Source organism: Ictalurus punctatus, chromosome 5 (genome assembly GCF_001660625.3).
Source record: "Ictalurus punctatus breed USDA103 chromosome 5, Coco_2.0, whole genome shotgun sequence".
Classification (NCBI taxonomy): Eukaryota; Metazoa; Chordata; class Actinopteri; order Siluriformes; family Ictaluridae; genus Ictalurus; species Ictalurus punctatus.
Window position 1 is genome coordinate 20320245 of NC_030420.2, and position 11572 is coordinate 20331816.

The following is an 11572-nucleotide window of genomic DNA, read 5'->3' on the forward strand; positions in this document are numbered from 1 at the left end:
AACAGAGTTGCATAAGGCAAGTATTTTGCCTGAAATTATTTGTACTCTTCATATTTCTTGTGCGACTGCGTATTTAAAAATGTAATTGAATGTTTGAATGAAAATCATTAATTTTGGACAAAACTATCCATTCATAATTGTATATAAATTGTGGGACTAAAAAGTTAATAATTTAAAATCATGTATAAACTTGTTATGGAAGAAACAATCCTACTACCTTGTGTGCATATAGGATTGTTCTCGGGCTGTGCATTCTCATGAAAAGCTCTGAAATGCCTTAGCATGGATGAAATGTTGTTTCCATACACAAGCTCCTTGTCACACACCAAGCATATCCCCTTCTGGATAAAGTTATACTAAATTAAGATATTAAATATAATAATAACATGAATTAGTGAAAGCAAATACATGTCAAAAATTGTGATATGTAAATGTATATTTTTTTCTTTGAAAATACCATACATACATTGGAAGTTGTAAGATGAAAATATTCCCAAACAGGGGAAGACTTTCTTTATTTCTTTCTTTTCTTTTTCTTTTTTTTTTGGCTGATGCCATTGTTTATATACTGTAAGTAAATAATACATGTTAAGCTTTTGTTAAAGCTTAACGTTCCCCTCTTCACCAAATACCAACACCAAATTACCAAAACAAAACCAAAAATTCATAAATTCACCAAGAAGAAAAAAACAATAACAAATATTTTTGTGACAAATAAATAGTGATCATTTTAATATGCCGTGTTGATTATCCAACTTTCAAAGTACAGTACTTCTCACAAACCAACCAATCAGACTGAGCCGAAGAGGACTCGTAAAGGAAGTTCTGGGGTCCGAACATTCTGACACGCAAAGCGAACCAAGCACCTGATTGGACAGAAAGTCAGGCTTCGTTTGTTGTCGGTCACGTGGCTTTGTGGCCCGAGGACACGCCTCACTGGAGATTGTGTTGTCTGCTGGATAAGCGCCTCGAAACTTCAATACCACACGTAGAACCGCCACCTACAGCAGACATGGACTGCGGCATTATAGCTTCGAAAACCGTCCTTTTGTTGCTCAGTTTAATATTTTGGGTGAGTATCTTCTCGTAAAGCCATTAGCAAGCGAAACCGTAGCTAATACCATGCTCCTAAAATGTTTAACGTTTTACCGATTAATCTCAATGCTGATTAAATCTGTGGGCTAAATTTGGAGAATATTTTCTCAAATTGTCCTTTAATTTATATCACGTTTGGGTGAATTTTTCGTGTGAGTTCGCAAAAATCGATATAGCCGTCTGGCTGCTAATAAACATTTGCGTAGTGGCACCCTTATAGTGAAGAGTGACCCTTATATAGTGAAGAGTTTTTGTTTTGTTAGCAAAAGCAAAGAACGAGTTCTGATAATACATCGATTTTAGCTTATTCAGTCATGCTTTGGTTTATGCTTGGTCTTGTTTAATTGTAAATGTAATGACGTAATGGTAAAGCACAGTAGGCTACTTAAGGGCCATGATAACATTGTAAAAAAGTTTCAGGTACTTTTTGTTTGCCTCAGTGTGATACCCTACCGAGTAAACACTTTTTATTCCTATTAGAGCCTCTAAGAAAGAACTGATGCATGAAGAGTGAGTATTAGTTCTCATGGTCAGCTTCTTTCAGGCAGAACTGCCCAGTGTTTTTCTTTAATCAGTGGGCTGAAAGTGCAACTTTGTACAATAACATTTTGTACAAATGTTACACTCTTCAAAAAAAACAACACTACCTTTATAGTATATGATGACAAAAAATCAAAACTAACAAGGAATACCAATAAAGATCAAATTGTATTAACATCCCCTAAGGCCTTTAGGGCTTTACGCTGATATCTGAGGCACAAGACCAGAGTTCTATTGAAGATTAGCGGAGCAACGTTACTTTCAGTCTCATGACCAAGATCTGGGACTTGCTGTAAGAGGACTGCGTCATGTGGTGTTTAGATGAACCACACATTTCAGGCAAAATAGCAACTCTTGCATTATTATTATTATTCTAGATGACTCATTTACTCAAAGATGACACTGGAACATACAGTCATGTGAAAAAATAACTACACCCCATAGAATGTTTTTCAATACATATTTGGACAAGCAAACTTATGATCCTCTTTGAAACAGTGCCTATTAATAAAGTTGATACACTCTATTAGATGACACATAAAATTGACATTTTAAATCAGATCAATCACATGGAAAAAGTAAGTACACCCCTACATTTATCACACCTTCAAATCCATACAATTAGGTGTTGAAGATGTGTGGCAGTGATTAGAAGCAGCCTATCGAGTGCAGGCGGAACCTGTCTTATTTATACCCCTCTCATATGTAGTGTCTGGTGTTCCCTTTATTATTGAGGTGTGTGGTGTCATCATGCCAAGATCTAATGAGTTCTATAAGATCTAATGAGTTCTATTATGAATATGTGTCAATTATGAATTCTGCATCACATCAAAGAGTGCTTGAAGATAATGTGAGGCCATCTGTCTGAAAGTTAATGTTGAACTGAAACTGGACCTTTCAACAGGATAACGATCCTAAGCACACTTGCAAATCCACCAAGGAATGGCTCAAAAAGAAGAAATGGAGGGTTATGGAGTGGCCTAGACAAAGCCCGGATTTGAATTCCATTGAAATGTTGTGGGGGGGATTTGAAATGGGCAGTACATGCAAGAAAACCCTCAAACATCTTGCATCTGAAAGAATATTGCATAGAAGAGTGGTCAAAAATTCCAGCAAACCTGGTTGACAATTATGCAAGAAGTTATTTCTGCTAAAGGGGGCAACACTAGCTTCTGTGGCCAAGGGTGTACTTACTTTTTCCACAGAAGAATCTCACCTTTATTGATATATCTGTTGAATAAATGATTGAAAAATGCTAATTTTCCTTGTAGTTTTGTTCAAGTATATCAACTTTATTAATAGGCACTTTTTCAAAGATGATCAAATGTTTGCTTGTCCAAATATGTCAAAAAAGCCAACAATTTCCATAGGGTGTACTTGTTTTTGTTCACATGACTGTATTCAGGTCAGGGCATGCGTGTGTGTTTGTCATACAGCCATGATCAACATGCGATGATCATGTGTTTCATAGAAGTTGCTCACAAGTTCTCTTTTTAATTTTGTGTCTTCCTCCAGGCTGCAGGATCGGCTCTTGCATATGTCGGTGCTTATGTCATAAGCAGCTACAAGAACTTTGACGACTTCAGGGTTGACAAATACTCCGTTATCCCTGCAGCCATCATTATTGCCGTGGCTGTGGTTATGTTCATCATAGGCATAATTGGATGCTGTGCAACTCTGAGGGAGTCTAAAGTTGGCCTAGGCTTTGTAAGTATGGGACTTTCCAGTAGCACATCTCTGACAGGATATAAATAATAAACACAGTGCTTTGAGTTTCAGTTTTAAAATAAAATGGAGAAGTATTGTTTTAATGCTACCTAGGTTCATGTGCATTTTGTGTTGCATGCAGTTCCTACTCCTCATTTTACTGATGTTTGCTGCGGAGGTCACTGCCTTTGTGTTTGGCATCATCTACAAAGGCAGGGTGAGTTTTCCTGTTTTGGTAGTTGCTGTTATATAAGATCTGTACTTTTGTGGTTTTGGTTTGGCATTTTGTGACCTTTTAGTGTTATAAGGTTTTATCTCATATTCATTCCTAACCCAGGTAGAACCTTGTAATACTAAGGTCACAATTTCTCTCTGGATGATTTATGACTGTAAATATACTGACAGATAAATGGAGACTTGGAAAAGACAATGAATGAAGTTTTCGATAAGTACGGTGATGAGTCAGAAACCCGGGCAGTGGATTACTTGCAGACTCAGGTAAACAATTGTTATAATTGGGTGTAATCCATAATTAAAAAACAACAGAATGGCTGCACATTTTTTCTCACTGATGTCATTTATCATTCTGTTCTCTCTTTTCTTACAGCTGGAATGTTGTGGGGTGCTGAACTACACTGACTGGTCGAGTAGGCCCTGGTTTAGCTCTCATAACAATTCTGTGCCTCATTCATGCTGCAAAGCAAACACCACCTGCACTGGACAGTTCAACCATCCAGAAGTGCTGAATACACACGTAAGGAGAACTCCTCAGAAGGCATTATTTTACACATTAAATTATTATGATCTTAACAATTACGGTGTTTTTATGTTTTGGTGAGAAGTTAAGTTCTTTGTTCTCAACTCTACAGTTAATTCTCTGTATATTTATAGGGGTGTAAAACTAAATTGGAGGAGCTGCTGCAGAATGTGCTGACTTATGCCATGTTTGTCATTATGGGATTTGCCATCATAAAGGTATGTTAGGCCTATAATTTGTACCCCACCTTTGCCCAGTCTATGTTCAGTTCACAGTTATTAGTAATGGTGTAGTACTTTGTGTAGGTTTAGTGTGGATGCAGCTGCATTTGTATTGATTTCTTTCTTTTTTCTTCAGTTCTTTGGCATGATCAGCATTTGTGTGATCGCCTGCCGAAGCTCCAGAAATGACTACCAGCCATTGTATTCATAAAAAGGTCCTGTAAAGCACTTCAGCTTCTTCATTATCAGTATAGAAAAAAAGTCTGACATTTCTCACAACCTCAGCGGTGACAGTACTTCACACATGCTTGTTGTTTTTTTTTTGTTTTGTTTTTTTGTCCCTTTTGCTGGTACATTATTTTGATTTTTACTATAGTCTATGAGTACAAAAGCGAGAATCTCACTAAAGTACCAACCATTTGATAAAGGCCAAAAATGCAGCAGTTTTTTTTTAAAGGTGAATACTATTGACTGTTGTGCCTTAGACAGTGCACCTTAGTATGTGTTTTTCCCTTAACTTTTCTGAATCACACACTTGCATGTACTTGCCTATGATTTTTAAATTCAAACAGTAAAGGGAGTTCTACAAGTTGCCTGTACTGACTTCTTATAATATAATTTCTGAATGGATCGTGATTTGAACTTTAAGTGGGAAATGTTTTAGTCTGTAGGTGTTGTTTATGTAAATGTCCAAGTGTACACTGTATGTAATGATGCATTTTTCATGTTTAATTGTTAATTGGCCATTATGATTTTGCTGAAAATATTTTTGCTGCAAAAGCTCTTAAGCATCAGAGATCACATGTTAAATGCCAAATTGCTGAGTTTTATTTGCATTGACAATTAAATAATAAATAAAATAAAAGTCTTAAATAAGTGTGTGAGACAATTTTAAACTTCTTCCTTTTTTTTAAAATTAGCACTTTTCAGGTTAACTTCTGTGGAAGTTTGAGCATTCAGATAAATTCTTGGACAAACTTTAGGTGTTATCTGTGTCATAATGAAATTTGAATTTCTGGTCACTGAGAATGTGTCGCAAGAAATCAGAAGTTAATTAAGCCTTAATTGCTGCTGAATTCAGTAGATATCTGTTGGAGAGATTGTCAATATGTAACAGAATGCAGATGGCCATTTTTTCTTTCTAGAATACTGTTATTTCCGTTTTAATTTATTTATTCATTTTCATGTGATTCATTTATCTTTTCTCTTCTCTCCTCCCTTCCCTTTCCCAAATATTTCATTGAGAAGAAAAAAAAACAAAGGAAAGCAAAATTAAAAGTACCAAATCCAATCAGAGCATCAAAACAGAGAAGTACATTAATACAGAAGTAAATTTAAGAGGAGTGAGTCCACAAAATCTATACGAAGTAATGCACCGACAATATATTTAGTAAGAATCCGAATTCTGTAGAGCTGGAAGGCCGAGTGCAAAAAAAGAATAAAAGTGAAAAAAAAACTCCACTATATAGGTGATGCAGTTCACCCCGATATCAAGAGTTTAACGTAGTCTCCTGCTTCCTCCACTGAAATAAAGTCCTTCTGAACACCATTATATGTAATGCGAAGCCAAGCTGGGTGAAGTATGCCATAGCGAGCTCCCTCAATACCACGAAGTTGACGCCGAACCTTGTTAAACGCAGCCCGAGCCCGGGCTGTCTTGGCTGTGTAGTCAGGGGAAACGGAGATGGTCAAATCCCTCGTTTTAATCTGCTGGATCTCTCTCGCACGGCGTAAAATATCAACAGTCACTGTGATAGTGGAATCTGCACACAATAGCTCATGGTCGTTCACCAGGCTTGAGCTTCGGCTGAAGTGTCCGGTGGGACCGGTCCAGAACCGGCTCCTTCTCCAGACCAAACGCCTCTTTTAACAAGGCCGCTACAGCAGCGGTTGTGCAGGTGTCAGGGCCCTCTGGAACTCCGACTATCCTAACGTTATTGCGCCGTGACCTCGACTCCAAATCCTCACGAGTCACGGTCGCAGTGAGAGACTCGATAGTAGTCTTCATATGAACTTTGTCATCGGTGCAACCGGAGAGCGCGTGCTCCATTTCCCCAACAGTATCTTTCAGTAGAATACTGTTATTTCCAATGCAAACAGATGACAAAAGGATGTTCAAGCTGTCTTTTTTTTATAACCATAATATCCAGTGTGCATTTGATAGAAATAATCTAAGCATAATAATTAATACAAGGTAAAAATATGCATTGTTCAACTGAATAAGAACAAATGTGCAAAGAATCTCACGTGTGTTTAAGTCTAGTAACCCTTAAACATGTACAGTATTGTATATGCATTTCTTTTCATAAGTAGAATGACCAGCGGATGGTGGAATTTGTTTATACATATGCAGAAATGTGTTCATACAGGTGAAATGGGTTGAAGATGTGATGGTGTATAGAACAAGTTTTAGATATACAGACCCCTCTGAAAGTATTGGAACAGCAAGGCCAATTCTTTTGTATTTGTTGTACAATTAAGACATTTGGGTTTTAATGAAAAATTTTTGGGTATTAATTGTTTAAACAGTCAGTTTAACAGGGCACACCTGGGCAGCAAGAAACAGCCATCAGTTACATTTTGTTTTTGGAGAAATCGCTTGAAAAAATGGGTGGGTTCAAACAAAAGGCTTGATGTTCCAAGTTGTTTAACACATCTAGATGTAAATTTGAGGAAATGAAAGCTTAAATTCTGATCTGTTGTCTCATTTTCATCTTTTGATCTCAAACCCAAATATCTTCAATGTATTACAACAAAACCATCAAATTGGCCTTGCTGATACAATACTTTTAGAGGGGACTGTGTATGTATTTATGTATTGTTTTGTTGTAATACATTGAGGATATTTGGGTTTGAGATCAAAAGATGAATGAGACAACAGATCAGAATTTCAGCTTACACACACAGACACACACCTTTCTGTGTTCTCTAGGTTCCTCACACTACAGGTTCCCATCCCTGGTCCCTGCCTTTCTGCTAATTAGCTGAGTAATTGAATAAGGTGTGTTTGGAGCAGTAACACTAAAATATGCAGGACAGGGCATACACTAGGACTAGAGTTGGGAACCTTTGCCTCACACTGTGTGTGTATGAGTGAGCGAGCGAGCTGTCCATCTCTCTGTCCGGTGAGGACCTACCATCCTACTGATGGTGGATTCCCACTTCCAGGATAGGCTTCACAGATCCATCACAACCCTGACCAGGAAGCGGTTACAGAAGGTGAATGAATGAAAACATTCCAATTAATTCAACTTGATTAAAAGATGTTTATAGAAGGTAATTTTCCAGCAATGTGAGCAAAAACTATTTTATTACTCAATTAATTTTTTTATTTACATAACATGAAAGCTAGGTTTTTATTTAAGCATCCTATCCAAACCATATCTAGATTTTGATTCCCAGGCACCGCCTACATGTATATCAAGTACACACATGTTTGTGTACTGAATAAAAGCATTCCATGGCATAACATGGCCCCTATCTTGTTGCACCCTGCACTGTGAAACCATGTAATAGATTCTCTGTACAGTTGTGGCCCAGTCGCCGGTAAGCTTGAAAGTCTCCATTGCAGGTCACTCCCACAGAGAGCATAGTAAGCAGTTTGAAGGAGGAACATTCATATCAGTTCTTCATTTATTTATTCCTTCTTGGTATCCCACAGTGCAGTAACCTGACCCTTCTGATGATGAGTCACTGGGAGGGCAGCCAGCCCTCCTGCTGCCCACTCCACATACTCTGCATCCATGCAGGAGAGCATAGCTGATCCATCAGTGTCCTGACTGACTTCTCACTCTGACTAATCTTGGGAATTATTCCTTTGGAATGACTGTATTGGAAAAAGGCAGCCTTAATATTAGCAGGGATTTCTGGGAAAGGCTTTGGCAAGTAATTTCAGAACAAGGTTTCATTAATGAATTCTCTTGCTAAGACACATTAATGGCTGATGAATAGGTTTTTTGCGAAGATTTTATATATTAGGAACCCATCCTTTTCTGGGTGATAGGTCCTTTGTTGTACAAAGAAAAGACAAACAGCATGAAGTGTGCTGAATTTATGTTTGTTAGGACTGAGTAGGAGCCCTGAGATGTGCACAGGACATCATTATGATTAAAGCAGCAGATCTTAGTAAGTACAAGTCTATGGTATCCAGGAAAGATTATTATTATTATTATTATTATTATTATTATTGTTATTATTATTAAGAAATTTTTGGGAAATCTAGTTTAGAGTAAAACATTGATTCTAAGCATTCAGTCACTTGATCAAGTTCTGTGGGGTCAGAGGGTGAATCAATCATAGTCAATGTATCTGTGAAATTTCAATAAATAAACTGAAAGTTTTCTATATCTATGCTAAAAGAAGGTCGGCATTAGATCAAGGGTGTGCCTCTATACAGTGAGGAAAAAAGTATTTGATCCCCTGCTGATATTGTATATTTGCCCACTGACAAAGAAATGATCAGTCTATAATTTTAATGGTAGATTTATTTGAACAGTGAGAGACAGAATAACAACAACAAAAATCCAGAAAAATGCATGTCAAAAATGTTATAAATTGATTTGCATTTTAATGAGGGAAATATGTATTTGACCCCTCTGCAAAACATGACTTAGTACTTGTTGGCAAAACCCTTGTTGGCAATCACAGAGGTCAGACGTTTCTTGTAGTTGGCCACCAGGTTTGCTCACATCTCAGGAGGGATTTTGTCCCACTCCTCTTTGCAGATCTTCTCCAAGTCATTCAGGTTTCGAGGCTGACGTTTGGCAACTCGAACCTTCAGTTCTCTCCACAGATTTTCTATGGGATTAAGGTCTGGAGACTGGCTAGGCCACTCCAGAACCTTAATGTGCTTCTTCTTGAGCCACTCCTTTGTTGCCTTGGCCGTGTGTTTTGGGTCATTGTCATGCTGGAATACCCATCCACGACCCATTTTCAATGCCCTGGCTGAGGGAAGGAGGTTCTCACCCAAGATTTGACGGTACATGGCCCCGTCCATTGTCCCTTTGATGCGGTGAAGTTGTCCTGTCCCCTTAGCAGAAAAACACCCCCAAAGAATAATGTTTCCACCTCCATGTTTGACGGTGGGGATGGTGTTCTTTGGGTCATAGGCAGAATTCCTCCTCCTCCAAACATGGTGAGTTGAGTTGATGCCAAAGAGCTCCATTTTGGTCTCATCTGACCACAACACTTTCACCCAGTTGTCCTCTGAATCATTCAGATGTTCATTTGCAAACTTCAGACGGGCATGTATATGTTCTTTCTTGAGAAGGGGGACCTTGCGGGCGCTGCAGGATTTCAGTCCTTCACAGCGTAGTGTGTTAACAATTGTTTTCTTGGTGACTATGATCCCAGCTGCCTTGAGATCATTGACAAGATCCTCCCGTGTAGTTCTGGGCTGATTCCTCACTGTTCTCATGATCATTGCAACTCCACGAGGTGAGATCTTGCATGGAGCCCCAGGCTGAGAGAGATTGACAGTTCTTTTGTGTTTCTTCCATTTGCGAATAATCGCACCAACTGTTGTCACTTTCTCACCAAGCTGCTTGGCAATGGTCTTGTAGCCCATTCCAGACTTTCAAGTTTACTTTAGGTTTACAATAATTACTGCTTTTTCAACTGAAACAACTTGGCTCTAGTTGTGGACAGTGGTAGCTCAGGAGTTAAGACATTGGACTACTGATTGGAAGGTTGTGAGTTCAAATTTCAGCACTGTGAAGCTGCCACTGCTGGGCCCTTGAGCAAGGGTTGTATAAATGAGATAAATGTAAGTCACTCTTGGTAAGGGCGTCTGCCAAATGTCATAAATGTAGATTCTACCGAAAGTCTGCAAATTCCTAGGAATACGCTCACTCATTCACTGTCAGGTCAAGGTGGATATCCCAGCCCACCTACAAGTATGTTTTAGAGTTGCAAGGAAACCAGAGGAAACCCATGCTGACATGGGGAGAACATGTACAGAAACTCCACACAGACAGCAACCTGAGGATTGAACCAGGGTCCATTCAGTACTAATTGTCTAATGTCTCTATCAGCTGGGCCCTGATATTTTTTTGCCAATTCTTCTTGTCAAAATAGCTCAACATCTGTTAGGTTAGGACTATTGAACAGCAATTTCCAAGTCTTGCCACAGGTTTTCAATAGCACTGGGGTTTGATTGGACCATTCTAACAAGTTTAGGTTCTTGGTTTTGGACCACTCTAGTGTAGCTTTGGCAGTATGTTTAATGTTGTCCTGTTGGAAGGTGAACCTCTGGGGCTTGAGATGGTTCCAGTCTCAAGTCTCTTACAGACTGGTAAAGGTTTTCTTATATACAGTAATTTCCCTATATTTGGCTTCATCCATCTTGCCCTCAACCCTGAACAGTTTCCCAGTTTTTGTTGATGAAAAGCATGCACTCAACATGATGCTACCACCATCATGCTTCAACATGAGAATGGTTTCTCAAGGTGATGAACAGTGTGGGTTGCTGCCAAACTTTGTGCCAAGAAAAAGTTTCCAAGTTTACAAAGAGTCTCCAACACACCATGTTACAAACTCCAAACAGGATTTCATATTGTGTTTTTTCCCCCCTCAAATAATGACTTTTTCATAAAGCTAAGCTTTGTGGTGTGTCCTGTACTTGTGATGTCCAATGAACAGTTTATCCCATCTGAATTCTGGATCTCCCCAGCTCCTTCAGAGTTATTATTGCCTCTTGGTTGCTGCTCTGACTAATATACTCCTTAACCCATCACTGACTTTTAGTGGAAGGCCTGGTTGTGTCCCATATTCTTTCCATTATTAATACTTATGCAGATTTGGTCTAACTGTCATGACCTTCTCTGTCTCTAGACCTTATTTCAAGAAAGTAGTGCATGACATTTGGCAATGTTATATACGTGAAGAATGCTAAAAGGTTGGCTTAACAACCTGGGAGGCTTAGAACAGACCTGTTAGGAAGAAGGCGGGTGTTGTTGAGTGTGGAGTATTACAACTGAAAGACTCTACAAGCTTATAAAAGAATATACAAAGTGGTTGGAGGCCGTGCTAAAGGATGGGCAAGCAAGTTGGAAAAGAATTATATCACATTTAGTATTTCTGTCACTTTGGATAATGGAAGGAACATCTGGAAGGACAGTCTGTCAATGTAATCTCTTTGTTTTCTTCATTTTGTTCTAAAGCCATGCAAAATTTGTACTCCATATAAACTTTTTAATCGGGATTATTCAAATCCGCATTCTTTTAGCAAGTGTTTTATCTGTATATCTATATC

The 11572-nt window shown here is 38.5% G+C and overlaps 1 protein-coding gene across 1 annotated transcript; it reads left to right on the forward strand.

The window, feature by feature from the left end:
- Nucleotides 1–971: 971 nt before the first annotated feature.
- tspan36 (tetraspanin 36) lies at nt 972–5193 on the forward strand. Its single transcript, NM_001200327.2, has 7 exons — nt 972–1072; nt 3151–3342; nt 3485–3559; nt 3748–3840; nt 3950–4096; nt 4234–4317; nt 4457–5193. Exons 1-7 carry the CDS (start codon nt 1013–1015, stop codon nt 4529–4531), a joined length of 726 nt encoding a protein of 241 aa, NP_001187256.1. The 5' UTR covers nt 972–1012; the 3' UTR covers nt 4532–5193.
- Nucleotides 5194–11572: the final 6379 nt, after the last annotated feature.

Bases quoted from the DNA above. Each gene is read 5' to 3' on its own strand.
- tspan36 (NM_001200327.2), top strand. From the start codon at position 1,013: ATGGACTGCGGCATTATAGCTTCGAAAACCGTCCTTTTGTTGCTCAGT. The intron at 1,073-3,150 runs GTGAGTATCTTC...GTCTTCCTCCAG, and splicing joins TGCTCAGTTTAATATTTTGG to GCTGCAGGATCGGCTCTTGC. The intron at 4,097-4,233 runs GTAAGGAGAACT...GTATATTTATAG, and splicing joins CAGAAGTGCTGAATACACAC to GGGTGTAAAACTAAATTGGA.